The sequence below is a fragment of the Drosophila rhopaloa genome, unplaced genomic scaffold (assembly GCF_018152115.1).
Source record: "Drosophila rhopaloa isolate 14029-0021.01 unplaced genomic scaffold, ASM1815211v1 contig_163, whole genome shotgun sequence".
In the NCBI taxonomy this organism is placed as follows: Eukaryota; Metazoa; Arthropoda; class Insecta; order Diptera; family Drosophilidae; genus Drosophila; species Drosophila rhopaloa.
In genome coordinates, this window is record NW_025335043.1 from 12,578,865 (window position 1) to 12,601,739 (window position 22,875).

At 36.8% G+C, this 22,875-nt stretch overlaps 3 protein-coding genes across 5 annotated transcripts in view; 2 read left to right on the top strand and 1 right to left on the bottom strand.

The window, feature by feature from the left end:
* Positions 1-1,704: 1,704 nt before the first annotated feature.
* Positions 1,705-9,025, top strand: LOC108051055. 3 transcript variants are annotated; one of them, XM_017133002.2, is made up of 6 exons: positions 1,705-1,969; positions 2,047-4,445; positions 4,503-4,771; positions 6,039-6,455; positions 6,535-8,593; positions 8,654-9,025. In XM_017133002.2, the coding sequence occupies exons 4-5, from the start codon at positions 6,104-6,106 to the stop codon at positions 8,121-8,123; spliced, it is 1,941 nt and encodes a 646-aa protein (XP_016988491.1). In that variant the 5' UTR covers positions 1,705-1,969; positions 2,047-4,445; positions 4,503-4,771; positions 6,039-6,103; the 3' UTR covers positions 8,124-8,593; positions 8,654-9,025. The 3 variants fall into 3 exon arrangements, with proteins under 3 accessions (XP_016988491.1, XP_016988490.1, XP_016988492.1); XM_017133001.2 differs by having other exon boundaries at positions 8,654-9,008; XM_017133003.2 differs by lacking the exon at positions 4,503-4,771.
* A 404-nt stretch (positions 9,026-9,429) lies between these two features.
* On the top strand, positions 9,430-11,093 carry LOC108051065 (oxysterol-binding protein-related protein 11). Its single transcript, XM_017133017.2, has 3 exons — positions 9,430-9,794; positions 10,226-10,622; positions 10,841-11,093. The coding sequence occupies exons 1-3, from the start codon at positions 9,707-9,709 to the stop codon at positions 11,028-11,030; spliced, it is 675 nt and encodes a 224-aa protein (XP_016988506.1). The 5' UTR covers positions 9,430-9,706; the 3' UTR covers positions 11,031-11,093.
* Positions 11,094-11,158: 65 nt separating this feature from the next.
* Positions 11,159-22,875, bottom strand: part of LOC108051064 (protein bric-a-brac 1) — a 69,723-nt gene continuing 58,006 nt past the window's right edge. Inside the window, 6 exon segments of the mRNA XM_017133016.2 lie at positions 11,159-13,546; positions 14,002-14,186; positions 14,189-14,213; positions 14,247-14,444; positions 15,164-15,591; positions 15,662-15,719. Of these exon segments, the coding sequence (XP_016988505.2) occupies positions 13,082-13,546; positions 14,002-14,186; positions 14,189-14,213; positions 14,247-14,444; positions 15,164-15,591; positions 15,662-15,719 (1,359 nt within the window). The 3' untranslated portion in view covers positions 11,159-13,081.

Below are 22,875 nucleotides of genomic sequence, written 5' to 3' on the forward strand. Positions count from 1 at the left end.
CAGCGACTGCCTTCTGGAGATATTAAAATATGTGATTGCTGATTGCAACACGAATGACCTACAGTGACAAACTTAATTATTGACACAGCAAGCATGTTAAACTTTGAGGCTATTTTTCTTCTTATAATATGCTGATATTAAAATAAAAGAAAATATTTTTAGATAGAATCATTAATTTTATGTTAAATACAAGTGACTTCATTAATTTATCTTTTATAAATAATTTATTAAAAATAAATAACCAAAGAATGGACCAAATTTGCCTGAACAAAATTATTGGCACACTTGGGTTTTAATTAACTATTTTGTTAAAATTTTATCGATTTGGCCACTTTTTTTTTTAATTATCACATTTGCCTCTATAATCTTAATGGTATAATGATTAATTTTATTGCTAAAATTGTTTTAGTGCCTTAAAATAAAGGAAAAGTTGTTTGACTTTACAAGGTAAAAATAAAATCAACCGCATGTGTCCAAAAATTAAAATTTAATAAGCAGGATCAATGCAAATCGAAAGTCAACATTGGGGAAAGGATGCCCAGAAGCCATTTTTCCCATTCGGAGTCCTTTGCTACATTTTAAAGGACCCACGCAGTTGCAAAATGCAGGGCACACTGGCTAATCCATGGCTTTGAGAGGCCAGGAAAGCGTAAGGATCGTATAAAAGGACAATGTCAACCCCCAGATCTCCTCAACACGTATCGAAGTTGATGATAAGAAGGACTTTGGTAAGGATATTCACCCAACAGCCTTTTTTTAGGCCCTGCATGATGGTTTCTATAAACGAATTGAACATAGAAAAAATCTATAGATTTTAAAAGTCAAAAACAACCTTTTAGTGCAGCGAAATTTATATCTGAGTATGCCAATTGGCTTTTGGGTCCTTTCAACCTTCTCGTATGATTTAATTATCCTTTCCCCAAGCAAAGAGCTTATGTTAGAACCCTTTTCAAGCCGATGGATTTTTTCTAGGAGCAATTCGTTTGTAGAAACCATCATGCAGGGCCTAAAAAAAGGCTGTTGGGTGAATATCCTTACAAAATTCCTTCTTATCATCAACTTCGATACGTGTTGAGAAGATCTGGGGGTTGACATTGTCCTTTTATACGATCCTTACGCTTTCCTGGCCTCTCAAAGCCATGGATTAGCCAGTGTGCCCTGCATTTTGCAACTGCGTGGGTCCTTTAAAATGTAGCAAAGGACTCCGAATGGGAAAAATGGCTTCTGGGCATCCTTTCCCCAATGTTGACTTTCGATTTGCATTGATCCTGCTTATTAAATTTTAATTTTTGGACACATGCGGTTGATTTTATTTTTACCTTGTAAAGTCAAACAACTTTTCCTTTATTTTAAGGCACTAAAACAATTTTAGCAATAAAATTAATCATTATACCATTAAGATTATAGAGGCAAATGTGATAATTAAAAAAAAAAGTGGCCAAATCGATAAAATTTTAACAAAATAGTTAATTAAAACCCAAGTGTGCCAATAATTTTGTTCAGGCAAATTTGGTCCATTCTTTGGTTATTTATTTTTAATAAATTATTTATAAAAGATAAATTAATGAAGTCACTTGTATTTAACATAAAATTAATGATTCTATCTAAAAATATTTTCTTTTATTTTAATATCAGCATATTATAAGAAGAAAAATAGCCTCAAAGTTTAACATGCTTGCTGTGCCAATAATTAAGTTTGTCACTGTATGTGATGAAATGTTAAAGTATAATGATTTAATCAACTTTGTACTGGCCCATGAGTTTTTCCTGGAGTTGCTTGAGACTCATCACAAACGTCTGTTTGAAGTTCTTAAGTTGCCTCTTGTGTGCAGGATTACAAAGCTACTAATCGATCAACGAGCGAAAAAGCTATTTTTCTGGAAAGAACTTCTAAAATCATACAACCAAAAAAGGCCTTACTATGTTGAATTGTCTTTTGGTTATGATTACGTGGCGATTGACATAAAAGGTAAGTGAGAAATTTTAATATACTTTTTGTAACTTTATAAACTTACATCAGAGCTAAAAATATCTTTCGTTTTATAGAAACAAATAACCTGTATAAAAAGTGCACTGAACGATTTAAAACAATGGGAAATATTACTGCTGAGGCGATAGTTAACTTATGCATCTGGAACCCGAATTTGAGAGTTTTGTCCCTTAAGGGCACTGAAATCCATGGAAGTATTTCCGATATCGCTCCACATTGCGGAAACCTTGAAAAATTGAGAATTATGATAAATCCGAGAAGCAGTGCTGCTCAATTTGCATTGTTTGCTAAGTTACCTAACTTGAAAACTTTTATCATTACTGGAATTCAACAAAGCGGTTCATCATTGCTTTTCTTTAATGATTTAAGAAAATGGTGCAGACCAAAAAGCCTTCAACCTTTGACACTGGCCATCGAATATTGTAAATGCGATAAAAGGCAATCTACCGCGATAGAGATATTTGACGCACTGCGATGTTTTCGCATGTACAAACTTTATGAGCATTTAGGATATAATTTTGCGAGATGCGAATACGATTTACATAAAATTCCGGAAGCCAAGAATTTAGTGCAGGAATCCCCTGAAACCTTTCCTCTATATGATGGTGTCCAAATGGAGTTTGAAAGGTATGAAGGAGAACTTGTGCTTAATATAGATAAAGATTCGGGCTTAAGTCAGATGGGATGCTTTTCAAAGCTACCCAATCTAAGTCACTTGGTCATAAAAAACACACCAACTTATGTAAAAGAACGTAATTCACTTGCGAAATTATTTCAATTAATGGTCCCAAAAGGGACATTCGCCTTGAAATCTTGCATAATTCAGCTTACAATAGATCGATTAGAGTCAATTGAACTAGCGAAAGTAGAATCAATTCGATTTCTGGAGTGCCATTTATCTGAGTGGGAATCGATTAAGTATTTATGTAAACTAACTAACTTGCAACACGTACTAATTAATGTCTGCGAGCCCATTAATTCCAATACTTCGGAGCTAGTCTTTAATCTGCTATCTGCATGTCGGATAAAAGCTGAGATAGCTTGCAAAGATTTTAAATTAAAGATGAAAGGGAGAACGGTGTATATTAGTATGAAAAGACGGTGTAATGTTGATCCTTTTTCATCCTTTGCCCAACCTATGAACATTAGCACTCTCTCAGTGCCCACAAATACATATACACTAAATCAACTCTTCGAAGCATTCGCCACCAGTAATGTAAATTCAATCGAAGAACTGTTTTATGAGAGTTCGGAAAATATTCGATTTGAAGACATCTCAAAATTGACAGAAATTCAAACCATTAGGAAACTGACATGCCCCGCATTAATTTTAACTGGAATTGAAAAATTGGCTGAGTTGAATAATCTTGAAGACTTGTATATAACCGGAAAAGGAAACCTAGCCGCACTTTTCACAAAATTGGCTGAAAAAAATAAAATTAAAAGTATTAGACTTGACAAACAACTTGTTCCCGAAGAAGTATTAAGGGTTTCCGAAATAAAGTCGCTGAAAAAACTGCACTGCAGTTTTTTTAACACGCAGGACTTACAATCCTTGTCGGCGCTAGCTAAGTCGAGTATTGAAGAATTGATTGTAGATCCAAGCGATTCCCTGCAGAATTTATTTGCAGCGTTTTCTTCAAATAGTACTACCAGGCTGCAGCACCTGAAAATTAATTACAAAAATCTTACGATAACAGAAATGTCTGAAATTTCTAAAATAACAAATCTAAAAAAATTAAGTGCACGATTCTTTAATGCAGAATGTACGCAGATGTTAGTTCGATTAGCAAATCTGGAGCACTTAGTAATTAAAAACGTTTTGGGATATGAAATAAGCCCATTGGAACATCTTTTGTGGGATTCGGTTCACAAGTCACCGATTACTCTTAGAAAATTAGACTTAAAAGTCTGGATTGGATTCAACGAATGTAACTCCTTGACTCAACTTGAAACTTTGGAGTCTTTAAGTTGCAAATTAAACAAAGAACCGGGTATAGAAATTTTGGCGAACATAAATAAACTAAAAGAGCTAATCATCTATAAGGCAGAGGGCTCTCTCATTGAACTTTTCCGGGCTTTTGCATTGAAAAGTGAGTCAACTTTACAAGAACTTCAGACACCAATTATATGTTCTGATGAGATACGTGAAATATCGCATATTGAATCGCTTTTAAAGTTAATCATTTATAATAAAAGAGAAAATAAGTTCATCTGCCTAAATCCTTCAAATGGCCATAATTCACTAACCATAGATAGCAATATATTCTTGCCGATTTTTCAATCTTGTCAAAAACTCGATTGCGTCACAGTCGATTTTGAATTCGGCGTGGCAATGGCTTTCAACTTTGTAAGCGAAGTAAACACAATTTTGAAATCCATAAGGGATCCTTTACTTCAAAAACCGCTGAAACTGGCTTTACGTGGAAAATCCACATTACATTCAAAATTACATGTAAGTAAATAAATAAGTGACACAACCTATCAGTTAATAATAATGTTGTTTTAACAGTTAGAAGACATAGATGAAGCATTCTTGACAGTCTTCTGTTACACATATAAATCAGATCTATATACGACTGCAGGACTTTTATTTGATTATTCCGAATCAGATTCCGACGACTCAGACGTCTCCGACCAAGATGAATATGAAAACTTAATAAACAATTTCAATCTCCTTTCTGGCTGAGCAGAAATATGTATTATAAATATAAATATGACTGACTTTAATATAAAAATGTATTAAGTCATTGATTTAGCTGTTACTCTTGGTTATGATGGGTACGTTGTATTTGTTTAAAAGTATTAAAAAAGCGTTTCCCAGCCTATAAAGTATATATATTCTTAATCAGGGTCAAAAGTCGAGTGGATCAGCCATGTCCGTTTGTCTGTCCGTATGAACGTCGTGATACCGGTCACCATACGTGCTACAAATTTGGAAAAGTTATAACGGTTACCATGACGTATATTCCCATATAATATTTTAGTACGAACGTCTTATCAAATTTTACAAATTCAACTAATCAAAGCCATTTCCAAAAAATGTAAATTATTTTGGTAAAAAAAACAAACGAAAACATTAACTTTCCTAAACGATGATATTGAACAGGATTCGAAAATTGGTCCCATTTAAATATTGCTTCCTCACTTTAATTGAACTATTGAATGGCTAGTTTTGTTTCCCAAGCGACTCCTTACATACATATTTACATATATGTACATAAGCACTTCGCTTTTCATTCAGAAAAGAATTGCCAAGATCGATTTAAACTGGAAATCGGGGGTAGAGGAGAAAATGTGTAATATTATTATTATATAAATTTTGGCGAGCCGATGTTTATATACCCTTGCAGTTATTACAAAACAATGAGCTCAAAGAAGTTTGGTCGACTAAAATCGAATTTATAAAATTTGAATACCCTAATCATTGGCCCATTTATTTTTTGTTGCCCACCTTTAGTATGAAAGTATTGAATCTTCGAAAATTGTCGAACTTTTTCGAAAACATTAAAGTTTACTTTTTCCAATTTTTTTGAACATATTTGCCTGCAGAAAAAAATCGTTTGCCCGCTCCCAAATTTATGCAAACAAAGGGCAAAACAAGTAAGATTTTTGTCACAAGAATTTAGTCTTAAGCCAATTTTCAAATAATAAAGACACAGCACCGCATTTAATTGTGTTTTTATTCAAAGTTCGGCGTTGAGTTCCACCCAAAGGTTGGATCATTTATATATATATATATATTACATAATTTCCATACACACTAAACTTAGTTTTTATAAATTAGTCATTCGGAAGTTGTGCTGCAATTGCCTAGTTCTGTGTTCCTTTGAACATTGTCATTCACACTCCACACAATAAAGTCAAATCAACATCGAAGAGCTTCGTTGGAAATACTCATGTTAGTACTATGTTTTGTTTTATGTGTATTAGCTCAAATGTATTATTGTAATATAAAATTGTAATTTTATTTAAAAATGGTTTGAATTCATTAAATGTATTCAGATAAGTGTAGCCTAATTTGCTATATATTTTTAATTTTTTCTAGGTGAAAGTGAACATCTACTGTTCTGAAAAATTGTGCTTCGAAAATTTACCCAACTATCCCAGGAAATGGACGAGAACGACAAATTTATTTTCGACGGCGATTGCCTTCTGAAGATATTAAAATATGTGATTGCTGATTGCAACACGAATGACCTATGTGATGAAATGTTAAAGTATAATGATTTAATCAACTTTGTACTGGCCCATGAGTTTTTCCTGGAGTTGCTTGAGACTCATCACAAACGTCTGTTTGAAGTTCTTAAGTTGCCTCTTGTGTGCAGGGTTACAAAGCTACTAATCGATGAAAGAGCGAAAAAGCTATTTTTCTGGAAAGAACTTATAAAATCATACAACCAAAAAAGTCCTTTCTATGTTAATTTGTCTTTTGGTGATGATTACTTAACGATTGACATAAAAGGTAAGTGAGAATTTTTAATATACTTTTTGTAACTTTATTAAACTTACATCATTTAAATTTATTTAATTAACTTTTTAAGGCATCTGGGAGGACAACAAAGAACAAATTGATATAAGGGGTAAAATTTCTGCTGAAACGATAGTTAACTTCTGCATCTGGAACCCGAATTTGAGAGTTTTGTCCCTTAAGGGCACTAAAATCCATGGAAGTATTTCCGATATCGCTCCCCATTGCGGAAACCTTGAGGAGCTAAACATTACGCTAAATCCGAGAAGCGGTGCTGCTCAATTTGCATCGTTTGCCAAGTTACCTAACTTGAAAACTTTTATCATTACTGGAATTCAACAAAGCGGTTCATCATTGCCTTTCTTTAATGATTTAAGAAAATGGCGCAGACCAAAAAGCCTTCAACCTTTGACACTGACCATCGAATATTGTAAATGCGATAAAAGTGCAGCGATAGAGATAGTTGACGCACTGCGATGTTTTCGCATGTACAAGCCTTTTGACAATTTTGGATATGCTAATAAGACTTTTGTGAGATGCGAATACGATTTACATAAAATTCCGGAAGACAAGAATTTAATGGAGAATTCCCCTGAAACCTTTCCTCTACATGATGGTGTCCTAATGGAGTTTGACAGCAATAAAGGAGAACTTGTGCTTGAAATACATGAAGATTCGAGCTTAAGTCAGATGGAATGCTTTTCAAAGCTACCCAATCTAAGTCACTTGGTCATAAAAAACACACCAACTTATGTAAAAGAACGTAATTCACTTGCGAAATTATTTCAATTAATGGTCCCAAAAGGGACATTCGCCTTGAAATCTTGCATAATTCAGCTTACAATAGATCGATTAGAGTCAATTGAACTAGCGAAAGTAGAATCAATTCGATTTCTGGAGTGCCATTTATCTGAGTGGGAATCGATTAAGTATTTATGTAAACTAACTAACTTGCAACACGCACTAATTCATGTCTGCGAGCCCATTAATTCCAATACTTCGGAGCTAGTCTTTAATCTGCTATCTGCATGTCGGATACAAACTACGATAGCTTGCAAAGATTTTAAAATAAGGATGAGTGAGAGAAAGGTGCAGATTGATATGGAAAGTAAGTGTAATGCTGATGCTCTGTCATCCCTTGCCCTACTTAAAAACGTTAGCACTCTCCACATCACAGTGTCCACAATTACTGATTCACTAAATCAACTCTTCGAAGCATTCGCCACCAGTAATGTAAGTTCAATCGAACTGTCTTTTACGAGTTTGGAAAATATACGACTTGAAGGCATCTCAAAATTGAAACAAATGCAAACCATTAGAAAACTGACATGCACCGCATTTGATTTAACTGGAATTGAAAAATTTGCTGAGTTGAACAATCTTGAGGACTTGTGTATAAACGGAGGAGGAAGAAGCCTAGTCGCACTTTTCACAAAATTGGCTGAAAAAAATAAAATTAAATGTTTTCGACATTCCGAAGTATTTGGTCCCGAAGAGGTTTTAAGGGTTTCTGAAATAAAGTCGCTGAAAACATTGCAGAGCGGTTTTTCTAGGTCCTGCGACTTACAACCCTTGTCGGCGCTAGCTAAGTCGAATATTGAAGAATTGGTTGTAAATCGAATCCGTCCCGTACAGAATTTATTTAAATATGTAAATCCTTGACTCAAATTGAAACATTGGAGTCTTTAAGTTGCAAATTAAAGAAATTTCCGGGCATAGAAATTTTGGCGAACATAAAAAAACTAAAAAATTTAATCATCTTTAAGGCAAAGGGCTCTCTCAGTGAACTTTTCCGGGCTTTTGCACTGAAAAGTGAGTCAACTTTACAAGAACTTCATACAGTAATTAGATGTTCTGATGAGATACGTGAAATATCGCAAATTAAATCGCTTATAAATCTAAACATTGAGAGAGCATTTAACAACCTACACTTAGATATCAATATCTTATTGCCGATTTTTCAGTCTTGTCAAATGCTCGATTTCGTCAAAATTGATTTGGAATTAGGGGTGGCAATGGCTCCTATCTTTTTGAGCGAAGTTAACACAATTTTGAAATCTATAAGGAATCCTTCACTCCAAAAACCGCTGAAACTGGCTTTACTTGGAAAAACCACTTCTTTAAAATTCCATGTAAGTCTGATATAAGTGACACAACCAATCACTTACATAATTATAATTTTGTTCTTACAGTTTACTTTACAAATTAGATTTGATCGACTCAGACAACTCGGAGTCAGACTCTCTCGACTCATACGACCTCTCTTCAGATTAAAATTAAATCTTAATAAACATTCATTTTTTAATTTGTAACAAACTGGTTTTCGTTTTTCGAAAAAGCGTTTCCCAGCTTATTTTTAGAAAATCAAGCTTATCGTAGAGCGTACAAATGTTCAAAACAACCAAATAAAAAAGTTTATACATATGTACGAATATAAAAAAAAATGGTGAAAAATATTTTGGTCCACATACATGCTTATTGTATGCAGCTTACCCGATCCCCTATCTCCTTTTCTTTTTAAAAAACTCAAAATTGAGTTATATATATATATAGTAATTTTACTCTTATTTTACTCTAATTCTACAGTTGAACTTTTAAAGCTTAAACTCTTAATCAGATATAGTCAATACCTATAAAGTCGAAATACTCTTAAATATTATATTGAAATTGTTATAATATTGTGAAAAATTAGTCATACGGAAGTTGTACTGTAACTTCCAAGTTTTGTGGTTTTTTGAATATTGTCGTTTAGTTCGCTTCTAGTATCCATACAATAAAGTCAAATCAATATCGAAGAGCTTCGGTGAAAATACTCATGTACTACAGATAATCCTTTCAAAATATTAACGATGGTCTTTTATGTAATTAATTTTTAATCCCCCAAAAAATTAAAGGAATACCCTGACTGGCAAGCAGTGCAAGCAGTCCTTGGTACTTTTATCGATAGTTTTATCGATGGGCTGAGAGCTCTTACAAACTCACAATCCAGGGTCACACTGATTCATTGTTTTGCTTTTGCTGAGTTTTTAATGTAAAAAATAAAAATAAATATATCTGCAAACATTTTACGCAAAATCAAGAACTCGTTCCGCCAGCGCAAGAAGAAGAACCGCCCGAGGCAGGCCACGCCTCCACTGCCAGCTGCCCCCTTACCAGGAAGTACCGCTTGCTCCTCAAATTTTGTCCCGCGGAGCACCCACTTTCCGCGGGAGGAGCACCTGACTTCCAAGGATACCGCCGTCACAATGGAGAGCAACCTGAACAGGATCATTCGGGAATCGGCCAAGCTGAAACTCAGTGGCCAGCTCAGCAAATACACTAATGTGATGAAGGGTAAGTTGAGTTTCACAAAATCTATCGGAATTTGTGTTAAATAACACTTTTTAATAATCTTTATTTATCTTGCCCATCAGTTTTGCTTAAATATGACTAACCTCTACACATTACTGGCTTCAAACAATTAAAAATGCAATATATTACCACAAATATTTATTTTAAAAAAATGGAACTTCGGATTTCTTCGACCTAAAAGAGAAAAAGTCTCAAAAAATAACATTTTACTTATTAATCATAGCTTTATTTGGAGCTCTTTAAATTAACTAAGTATCTGGTATTTCGCGACTTATTTAGCTTAAATACATTAATATTTGTGAAGGTAGTAAAAAAAACCTTTTTCGTTTTCAACCTTTAGATTTACCAATAATAATGTACTTTATAACCCCTCAGAATCTAATCGCTAATTTAGGGTCTCCAATTTTTTCTAGGATGGCAGTACCGTTGGTTCACGGTGGATGCAAAAACAGGATCGCTGAGTTACTATTTGTGCGACTCTTCGACGGTGGGCGATGACATCGCTCCTTCGCCCCACGTCCTAGCCAGCGCTCCAAGAGGCCAGGTGCAGCTGGCTGGCGCTGTGGTTTACCCAAGTGACGAGGACTCCAGGACCTTCGCCATCGCCTGTGCCTCGGGCGATACGGTGAAACTGCGGGCCAACGATGCCAGAGCCAGGCAGGAGTGGGTCTCCGGCCTGCGGGCAGTCGTGGAGAGCCACATGAAGGCCATGGACATCAGCAACTCCTCACCGCTGCCCCCGCGGGAACTGCTAGCCGCCTCCGATGCCATGGTGTCCGCTCGTCAGGCCCTGTTTCTCACGGAACAATGGTATAAGACATTAGTAAATAGCTTATTTTTGAGGGGAAAATAGTTGGAAGTCGATCAATTTATGGCTAAATTTGTATATCAAGTGACTGATTTTAACTGGATTAAGAAGGCTAAAGTAATGTAATTGATATTCCCACTAAACCATTTGAATTGTTGAAGTCAGTCAGAAGAATTGCCCTTTAATTTGTATTTCATTTATTTAATATATTTCTTTGCAGCAACGCTTCTCTGGCCAGAGCTATCGAGAGCATTGACTGTGCTTCCTTCTCGCCCACGGATCCCGATCTTCTCCTGCTCAAGGCAATATCGACGGCCAGCACCCAGTGCCTGCACCAGTGCCTCGGGCTGCTCCAGCGCCACCAGGAGATCAATCAGCCACCGGCCGAGGCCGTTCCTCTTGTGCTCTGAGCTCCAAAGATATTTTCCAGTATCCACTATGATATACCCCAATAAACACTAAGCCAAATCGCATTCAAAGTTGGGCTAATGAATGGGTTGATTGGCAGTAAAAAAAACGCTTTGGGTTGGGTTACTTTTCAATGTTTTTATAAAATACTTTTGTTCGTTTCGATTTTCCATTTTTCGATTTTTTGTTTTCTTGGATTAATTAGAACATTCATTTCGACATTTAAAGTTAATTTGAACATAAAGTTTGCACTAAAGTTGATAGAAAATGTTGAGTTTTGGACTTGGACACTGGTCCAGATCGTACAAAGATACACATATCCAGGAGATGTTTAACTGCTAACTTTTGCCATTGTTTATATTACATCCTATTCCGAAAGTAACTCGTTAAGTTTTCGATACGTGTGGAACATCAAAGTCTATTGGGGGGACTGGGGATTACATAGATACTTATATATCGTGTGTGTATATACGGGCTATGGCTATGGTAGATGTTCTTGCGTATGCAAAAATAGTTGTGTTTATCCATTATCGTAATTAACTCTTGTCCGATTAATCAATTGTGTGCTTGCCAAACGAAACGGTGCCGAAAGTATGCCTAAAGGGGTCAACCAAAATATATATGTCCTCTCGATATTCAATCCGTATAATGTCGCCAGACTTTTCAAATAAACCAACGAATCCTGCTGCGTATCTGCGGACTGATTTTTGGGCCGGGACAGAAGTGGAGCAGAGTCCAAATTAAGGCTAGAAAAGGCACTTTAGAAGGGGACTAGTAAGGGAATTAAAGGAATTTATTCTCAGGGTATACGTTGGGGAGCCAATAATTTCAAATCAGAGGCCACAAGTTCTTCCGGATCGCAGCAGTAGTCGTTATACAAAATTTGGATTCTAAATTTTGTCTAAAAATTTTGCTTGTATAAATACGTTTAAAAAAGTTCTCTTGTGTTTTTCTTGATTCATTCTTTTTACAAATTTTGTTTGCGGTGTGTTCATCGCTGAATTTAATTCCGAAAGGCATTTTTTGTGAATTTCTTTTTTTCGTTAAGCCTAAACATTAAATTTAGTTGATTCCATTTGCGTTCGAAGCCATTACAAGTGCTTCTCATTTTCTTTTATAATTTTGTACATTTTTCTTCTCGTTTTATATAAATTATAGACCTAACAAAATTTGGGCACACAATCACCAAGCTAAATCGCTTAAACTCTTTTGATTTCTTTTACACCTAATTAATATGCTGCTGGAGTTGGTATTGGTTTCGGTTCCGGTTTGAATTGAAATTTCATTATCTGTTTCGGATGGTTTTTGGAATGTTCCTGGTTTTCTCTTTCCACCTCTGCTGTAACTTACAACTAAAGAGATCGATCGCTATTTATTTAGTTAGACTGCTGGACTATAACATAATAATACTTTCAAATTTTGATTCAATAAGTACGCTAGGAATATAAATTAGGTGACGAAGATCGCGTGGAACCTAATGGAAAACTGGCAAATATATACGTATACCTTGGACTAGTCAAATTAAACGTACATTTTAAAATATTTTAAGAAAAGTATCTTTAAAGCTTAGGTTTAAATTCGTTTGAATATCATGTATAGGAAATTTTGAATGTTAAATACCGAAGATTAGGAGAAAACTTGAAAATTTATTTATCGTTTACATCTAGTTTATTTACATATTCGAAATGCGAATATAATCAAAGCCACGATTTTTCATGGAATTAAACAAACACTTCTATATATTATGTATAATAGGATTTGATCTCGTTAAATGGAATAATTTTATTTACTAAAAAAATCCTGCATTTCATATTAATTCAAATATGAACTGGTTGCTTACATAGATTGTTTTTTGTGCAAAATGAAGTTCAACTTAAAATAATTTTGAGCAAAAGTTGTTCTCTATTTTAAAACAATATTTAATGTAAATGTAGTTAACTAACCAAGGTATAGGTGTACATATGTGAAGTAAAGCAGCTGGAGCTTAAGTTTTCAGTTCACTCATTTTCATTTTATAACTTTCCCTTATAATTTTCCTCATTTCGTGCCCATTTTACTCGCTGGTGGTGGTTATGGGTTCCACCTTGATGCCACCGCTGCTCGAGGAACTGGGCGCATCTGTTCCCGCTGCTGCCGACGCCCCTCCCCCCGATCTCTCCGGCGGAGCTGTTGCCGCGGCCGCTGAAGACGAGGAAGATGAGACACTGGCGCCCACCAGTTCAGCCAGATCCTCGGCGAAGAGGCGACTGGGCGAGAATTCCCGCTTGTAGCCGGCCATGTCCAGGCCAAGGTCGCCCAGTGGCGAGTGGAGCCGCGGAGTTTCGCTGCGCAGCGGACTGCCTTTGGCCTTGGGCGCATGCTGGCCCATCGAGGTGGAGGCGGAGGAACTGGAACTGGCGCCGAAACCGGACTTGTGGGGCAGGCCACCGCCCACCTGATGGTGGTGCTGCTGCTGCTGTTGATGATGATGGTGGGGGCATGGCCAAGGACCAAAAGGACAGCCACAAGGTCTTCTTTCCTGCAATGATCAGATCGGATGGAGAAGAAGGGGTAGAAGTGTGTTTAATTAACATCAACAAAACAACAATTTTATAAACATTTTTAAAATAACCAAAAAATGTTAACTACTTTACATTTTAATTTCTTTGGTTATATTTTTGTAAACGTCTATGCTCTTACTATAGATATTTTTGCAGCTCTAATCAAAATTATATTATTTCGTTTTTTCCTCAGAGATCCATAATTTGGTTTATTTTAATCTGATTTGGAAACAAAAAATATTATCACGCTTGAGTATAAGATAATGCATTAAAGTCAAGCTATGGGTTGTAAGTTGTGTGTATTAAGTGAAAGCAAATACATTAAGGCAAAAACTTAACTATGATTGAAAAACCAAAAAAAAAAAAATTGTATAAAATCATTTATTACAAAAACCTGTGACTTTCCCCTTGGTTTTCCCCCAGCCCGACTTACCCCGTGCTGATGCTGTTGGTGGTGCAAGGCGATGGCCATGCTGGGCGGCAGATTCGGGACGAGGGGACCGCAGGGCGATGGGGCGTGCCTTGGGCCGGAGCCGCTGCTCAAGGCCGGCGATATGCTGGCCCTGCCTCCGCCCGCTCCCGGCACACCCACGCCACCACCCACTCCGGGGTGGGGGGCAGGTTGAATAGGCCCGGCGGAACGGCCTGATGCTGAGATCCTTGATGCTGCACGGCCGCTGCCATCTGCATCTGCTGCCGGATGTTGTGGGCCACGGCGGCCACCGCAGCGGCAGTTTCCTGCGACATGTGCTGCTCACCGCCCACGCCCACACCCACGCCCACTCCCGCCTGCGGACCGCTGCCATTCGGACAGGCCAATGAGCTGGGCGTGCCTGCCAGGGCGCCACTTGCGCCGGGATAGCTCAGCGGCAGGTCCTGCAAGGGAAACGCGGGCTAACCCGAGAGCAGTTAGTTCAGTTCGAGGATCACAGCCCTATTACAGTACACTTCGCTAAGCTGCCTTGGCATTTAAACACTAATTTATAGTTATCAAGAAACATTACTAGTTATGTCCAATATAATGTAAACATTTTTAGTTACAAGTCAATAAGTCATTAGTTGTAAGAAGACAATTTGAATAGGGCTAACTAATATAAGTTATTAAATTCTTTGACTTCAAATAAGTTTAGAAGTTTATTAAAAAGTTATATAACAAATGAAAATTATCCATAAGCCTATTGCAATATTTAGTTTTTATTCGATTTACAATTCGTATTAATCAGTTGATTTAAAAGTCAAATATATAAAAGGCCATATATTGTATTAAACGTAAATGAAATACAACTTATTTTAAGACCAATATTAACAACGTAAACTAATTTTCGGTTAAGACTTTTAAACTTCACTATTGAATTGAATTTTCTATTTAACAAAAATGTTTGGTTAACCTTTGACTTATACAAATATTTATAAAAAAAAAAAGAAAAGCAATGTTAGATACATAGATTATAAGTTAATTTCAGATTTATTTCTTTAGTTTAAAATGATTTAATTTTAAAAAATGAAAACAAAAATTTCAACACGGTGCCAAAGAATCTCGTTTAATGCCATTAACCATTTACAGCTCAGATAATTATACTGCAGTAATTACCTACCGAATGTCGACCGTAGGGCGGCATATGAGCGGCCAGGCTATCGTCCTTAATGTCCTTGGTGTCGCGGAAAACCACCGTCTTGATGACACCCTTGATGTGCTCGTCGGGCCAGATGCCCAGGAGAATCCTCTGCGGCCTGCCACGCCCCTTGGGCCGCAGATCCGGCCCACCGTCGATGGAGGGACCCAGCATGTTGTGCACCCGGTTCGCATAGAGCACGAATGTGGGATACGGGATGTCATATTTGCGGGCAGCCTGCGACAGCGACAAGCCCTCCTTCAGCACACTGAAAATGGCCTCCGCCATGGTCTCGGGCCGCCAGGACTTCAAAGGACCTCGCTCACGGAAGCGCATGTGGTGCATCAGGTTCTGGTTGGTGTTCCAGCACTTCTGCCACATCGACTGCAGCTGGTACTGGTAGCTGTCTGCTGAAAGATCAAGATGGGAGGGTCCACGATCAGATGGTTTCCAGCACCCTGACTGGGTTTCTTTACAAACCTGCCAGCGTGGAGCCGGTGGCGCCCATCCAAGCATGCGAGTTCTCCATCATCTTGGCCTGCGAATGCGGATAAATAAATGCAGGCATGAGTAATGAGTGAGGAGGAAGTTGCAAGGAGGAGCTTAGCAGGCTGAGTGGTGCTTCAACTAATTGTGTGACTCGCTTTGGTTAGCGCTCGATGTGCCGTCGCCTCTTGTCTCGTCTTGTTTCGAATTCCCGCCCACCTTTTGGCATTTGATTGACATGCAAAATCGACCTATTTTCGTTTAATTTTTATTTTTTGTACTTTGACATCCATGGGTAAAAGGGGTTTTTTGTTTCTGTGACGTTTTTGTAACACAAGCGAATGTGGTGTTGATTGTGGCTACATTAATTATTTATATATCTTATAGAATTATAATATTTTTTATATAGCTTCCCTGAAGAATAAATACTCAGTGAATTTAGATCCCAATATAAAACGTTATTGCGGGTTAATTTGGAAATGTAGTATTTTTCATAAGGGACATCATGATTCTTGCCATGTTGGCTTAAACAAATTTTGTAAGCTATGAATGCCAATTGATTGGAATTTTTATAAGGAATTTAACGAGGTATGGCATTCCAACATTTGACCAAAAAAGTGAGTATAATAACTAGAATAGTTATGAAGATCTATTATGTTAGTTTTGTAGATAAATTTGTGTATATTAAAACATAAGGGTTAATGATACATTTTTTCAATTACTTCTCTTTAGTCCTATAACTCAGTTCCCTGGGGTCTATTTGTATTTTTTAGCTTTGAGTTATTTTATTATATAAAGGGCAATTTTTTGTTCAAACCATAGCGACTCTTATGCATCGATGTTCTAATTCAAATTGCAACGTCAACGATACATTTAACTGGCTGACTGAACCTTCGAGTGGCGACTTGGTTGTCGTTGCTGCGGTTGTCTGTTTGCCGACAGTCGAGTGGCTTGCATCGAATTCACTAATTGCATAACAAAGTAACATTTGCATATTGTTCTACACATGTTAGTGGCTGGATTCGGATCCACCTTGTCGATAACTTCATTACAAAAATTTCCATGCACGGGTAGTGCTGAAAAAAAAGCAACACACACATCGGACTGAAGTAGTTCTGGCTCAGGTGGGCACTTGTGCCCATTTAGCGTTAAGTATTACTTGTAACTTTTTGCCATGTGACTGACTGAGAGTGCTCCTCTCCACTTCGTCCTTTTCACGTCCTTCCCCCTGCATTTCCACAGGCCAGACAATGCATTGTGGCGATGTTCTCAGAAATCGTTGCCTAGTTTTATGGGCCCCGAACATGCAATGGATGGATTTACTTTTCAGCTCATTACGCCGCAAATTATATATTATTCACAAGCTTTTCTTTTTCGCCGTGTAAAATTGCTTTATTTTGGGAGGATGACTAATCCGTCACTACTATTAATTCGTTAACAGTTTATATCCGTTCTTAGAGAAAAACCCGATACTATACACACATAAATTAAAAATAAGTAAACATATTAACTTCATATTGGCATTAAGGTGCGAAATAGCTAAAGCCCCAATAACGCAGAAAGTTTTTTCAAATTGAATGTGGCAAAAAAGAAACCTATGTTTTAATAGTTATTATGAATTATTTATAAATTTTCAAAATAAGAAAAAATTTCCTTGAAATGATTTGTTAGCTGCCATAAATATGAACTAATTTGCAAACTATTGTCTCCTATGCATTTGTATTTGGTCTTTTTATGATGTACCTTTGCCAAGCTTAGTTTCGCCTGATGATTATGAGGCTGTTGCTGCTAAATACTAGCGACTATTGAGACTAATCACGCTAATGCCCAAATCTGTCTCAAAACGCGGACGACAGATGGCGCTGCTGTGCGACTGTGTGTGCCTGAATGGGAGTGTGTGTATGTGGATGTGTGTGGCTATCCAGCTGCAGTTGCCTTCAATAATACGCCACGCCAAATGCCAAATAATTTATTTATTATATGTGCAGCTGACCAAAGCTGACTGGACCCCACACACGAACACACATTTGGACAGAGGTATATATATCCAGAGTCCTGAGTGAGATTTCATTACAACTCATTTGACAGTCTTGGTGCACTCGACGCTGCCAAAATGTCATAGCTGAGTGGCATGCATCGAAAGGGGGTTGCGGGGGGGCTGGCACAGGGAGTTACCTACCATCTACCACCCACTGTACACCGCCCATCGCCCACCGCCCTCCGATTCCCGATCCCATAGCCAGCAGATTAGCGGACACGCATCGCGAACTGCCCCTACACCACCCCCTCTATTTACAGTGAAACTTCGCATAAAAGAACATACATAACTCCAACTTTAAATAACGCAAAAGTATATGAAAATAAACAATTGCCTTATTAACTTCAATCTTTAATAACTAAAATTTAAATTTAAAATAAATGTTTAATATTAAATTTCGTTTATAAAACTAGTTTTTATATAAGGGATATTATAGAATCATTATTATAGAATATTTTTAAATTATCATTTAAATTAATAATATGAATAAAAATCTGATCATCCGTTACTGTTAAATTAAACTTAGAAAAGAGTAATTATTGGTGGACTTAAAATATGTTTAAAACTCATTACTACCCCAATCGCTTATTTAAAGTCCACTTAGTTTATGAAAAAACAATTTTTTTTAAACATAAAAAAAAAATAAAAAAAACGGTTGACACTTTTTGAAAACCTAGTTCCTTATATTGAATATGTACTGTACCTCATTTGTGAGCCTCAACACGAAATTAAGCGAAATGAAGTTGACCACGCTTCGATTTTGGCATCAAAGCAAATCGTTACCGCTTGCTGCTTGACCCACCCTCCCCCGGACCACACCTCCTTTTGCCGCCCACCTTTCCCCTCACCCCCTCGTACCCCTGCCTCTGCTGCTGCACTTGCCGCATGCATTGTTAATACAATTCGAGTCCAACGTCAATAACCAAGTGCCACGAATGGACCATTAGTTGAGTTGCGTGGAGTTGAGTTGCGATTCGCCTGATGCGGGCCCAGTCCATATGTCTATATGGAATATCAGAAACACACACACACTCGCTCTTGCAGTTTGTGCATCTGCATTTATGTATTCTATATATAATTATGCGGCTTAGCGATTGCTTGCCTTGGCGGATTCCTACAATCGGCCCCAAAAGCCATGGCACTCCTTGCATTTGATGGCTCAGCCAGGCAGCGAATTTAATCAATAGTAAAAATAGTTTCTTAAAGCTGGGATTAATTTTCTGGCGTTGAAATTATACCCTCTAAAACTAGAAGACATCGTATGAATGGTTAAATTAATGTTGATCTAGGCATTTTAGAAAGATTAATTTGGAAATGTCTAAACATAAACTTGAATTAATTTTAATTGAAAATGAGTAAACTTTTGAGGTGATTGCATTGATTTGATTTAAAATGTCTTAGCTTACTTGCAAAATATGCAGAATAAGTCTAAAGACAAATTGGAATCAAATCATATTAAATCTAGACTTGAAATGTTGGCAAACTTGGAGTTCTAGTTAAATAAACTGGTTTATCTTATTGTCATGCTAATAACATTGGGGTATTTTAAGCACGTTAGCACTTCAAGTATCGTTGCTTTAAACTTAGACACACTAACTATTATTAATTAAAGCTGTTTGATTAAAAAATATACATCTTTTTTAACATAACCAATTTAAAGTAAAAGCATAATTTTTAACAACAATAAAAGCGGAATTAAGCAAGGTTTTCTCAATATATCTTTAATAAATTTTCAAGTTTGATAAAAATTAGTGTTGTTTTGAATTGTGATCCGTTTCTTTAAACTTTAACTCACTAACTATTAAACAACGATTTTAAGCGGAATTAAAAATAATTTTTTTAAGATATTTCCAATAATTTTTCAAGTTTTATAAAAATTAGTGTTGATTTAAATTGTGATCCGATCAAAGCTGTTAAAAATCGCATCGATCTTTACCCCTTAAAGCTGACTTTCCGGGTTGTCCCCAAATTGGATTATCTAAAAACGATGGGGCGTTCGCATCTTCCGCCATTTTCTGTCTGGAAACGCCCCATGTCAGAGAACCGGGAAGAAGGCGTTCCGTGCGAAACCGAAACCTTCGTGTTTTTTTTGGAGTCAACTTCAGCCTGTTTGAGGCAGGCCCTTCGACCTAAGTTCTCTGCCGGATTTCTGGCCTCTAGTCGGGCGTTAAGACCGCATCAATTGGGCGTGAAGGAAGAGTGATTCCCATCCAATCCCATTCCCAGAAACAGTCCGAGTCAAGCGGCACTTGTGCGGCTCTTCTGCGGTCTCGGCTGCGGGGTGGCTGCCACAATTTCTGATTCGCCCAAGCAACAAGCCTCAGACGCAGTTGTCGTGGCAATGCAATTTAGCCAAATTCACAGCAGGAAACGCCAGCGGAAAGGCAAGGGCAACAAATTCTCTAATGTCTAATGTGAGGAGAGTGTAAGAAAAAATAAATAAGTACCCCAGTTGATAGCATATCGAAAAAGGTATGCCCTGTACTTTTTATTTTGATTTTACTTTAATACAATATTTATGTTTCTAACAAAAAATAGCTTATAATAATTTTACAATATAGAAATAAGAATTTTGGTAAATCATTTACAAAACTAAATGACGATAGTTAGACAACTCCAACGATTTTTTTTTAATTTAATCATTTAAAAGGGTCTTATAATATTTTTCATAATTATTTTTGATAGAACAAAAAATATCAAATACATGTATGACAACTTTTAGCCTGATTTTTAAGCTCTATAAAAATTAATGTGCCAAAGCATAAATAAAAAGCATTTTGGTAAAATAAAAGGTTTTTATGTTTTTTTTATCATTTTATATTTAAATATTCTATTCATTATATTTATAAGATGTGGTAAAGGAGTTAAAAAACCGAAAAATCTTAATTTATTAAATCTGTTACCCACTTTACACCCAAACAAATATACCCCTCTGTTTATTGATTACCTCTTACAAAAAAGAATCGAGTTTGTTGGGGAGGAAACGAATTCTCCATCCCCTCGACTGGACAGATTTTCCGTGAATCACCCCTGCTTATTTTTTCAAGAAATTCCCAATCTTTTGACGCTCGGGAAATTGTCAAGTGCCGGTCCAAAGTGTGTGGCTGCGATTGTGTGCGGGTGTGATTGGGTTCGTGTTTGTGTAAAACCGAAAATTAATTAGCGTGAAAAGCATTATTGAAAGCCAAGTCAAATAGGCTGTGCAGGGGTGAAGTGCGGGGTGTGCGGGGTGGCTGACAAAAACTTGCATTAGTTTTTGGGGCTAAGCCAAAGTCGGGCTCATTTCCTAGGCTTTTCCTTAAAAGCAGGAAGAAGCACATGTGGTTTAATTTGATTTAGTCGCAAAACTTGCAGCCAATACTCGACTTCATTAAAATTCTGCAGCAACTGAATCAAAATCAACTTGGGCCTCGTAGTTTTTGGCGCGCACTTTGCTACTTGAAACATCAATTACATCGCAGGGAAGTGGGTGGGGTGTTCCCATTTATAGGAATATATTTCCTATATCCTCTTGGTGCCCCCACATTTTCCCCATCCAACCCGGCCATATCCTGCAATGCTCAGCCCTTAGGCGCAGCCAACGAGTCGTTGTGGAGTGTGCTAGGATTTCACTTGAAAACTGCAATCAAGTGAATTTTGATATATATACACACTCGCAGAAATATGAAAAACATTTTTTATTGACTTAAGATCGTTTTATTATTGACTTAAAGCTGTAACTGAAACATTTAAGATGCCTAAAAGTACATTAGAAATATTCTTCTGATGAAAGTTAAGTAGAAATAAACGTTGTGTTATAAAAGAAATTAAAATATAACCAACGTGTGACCTCGAGTTAAATCAATAAACTTTAAATAATATATATTTATTTAACTAGAATATCTATTATTGATCAATTTTAATTTTCTTTGCTTTGTCATTTTACAAGATCCGAGTTCTACTAAGTTAAATGTTTTAAATATATTTTAAAAACCTTAACAATGCTTTATATGTTTATGGAAGATTATAAATGTAATTACAAAATCCGTTTAACTTTGGTGTTTTTTTTGTTTTGAAAAACTAATTTTCACAGTGCATCTGCATGTGGAAAAACTTCATGGATTTAATAATCAAACCATTCGATGGTTAAAATGTTCCTCGAGCAGCTCTCCAGTCCCCTCATCGAGCTTTCTCCGCTCTCGACTTGTTCGTCATTTCCTGTACAATTTTATTATATTTCATACATAACTGTTACCCCGTTCTACCGCCCATTTGCCCAATCCCCCCAGATATATATATATATATCGACGGATATAGCCCGGCGATAACAACAACACGAACGGCAAACGGCGAACGTTGCCTGTAAAATTTATACAAAATACAAATCGTTCGCTACATTATGAGGAATACAGCTCATTGGGATGGGTATTCCGAGGGGACAGGAACCGGGGTTAGGATAGTATTTGCTCATATGTTTGTTGCATTTAGCGTTCGCTCTGGGTGAGTGGAAATAAAGGAAAAATCAACGAATGCCGAGCATGGAAGTGTTCAATAAATTTTTACCGCTGAGTTAAGCTTGAATGGAAATCAGGGGTGTGGAAACTGTGGAAAGGGGTCAGCAGTCGCAAATGGTTGGGGGATTTTAAATTAGTATTTGCTTATTTGAAAATATTTGTGAGTCGTAAACTAGCAACACAAAATGGTTTGTAATAGCTAATATATTTGCTTTAAGTTCGAAATATTTCGAAGTAAATCTATAACTGCAAATTAAACCAAGTTTTAAAATAAAATTCCAAATGCTTAGGTGTATGTGCAGAAGGTAATTACTCATTTACCTGTATATCCCTATAATTAAAGTTGGTGCTTTGACTTTGTTTCGCTTTAAATGCTTTGCACTTTCCAGACTAATTGCGGCAATCATGCTTAGCCAATCTTCACTGCCCCCCCGTGGCAACTCTATAAACTTTAATTTTGTTGTGCGCACAATTTTTTATCATTGTTTTGTTAAAAACTGCAGTAATTTATACATCGGGCATTGAAAAAGAGAGAAAAAGTTTTGCAAACGCAGGCAAAAATTGAGTGGAATTGGATTGGAATGGCAGTCGGCGATCAATCGACAAAATAATGCGTTAACTTTTACGTAAAACAAACAACAAAGCCAACAAACACACGCAACTTTCCAGCAGACCAG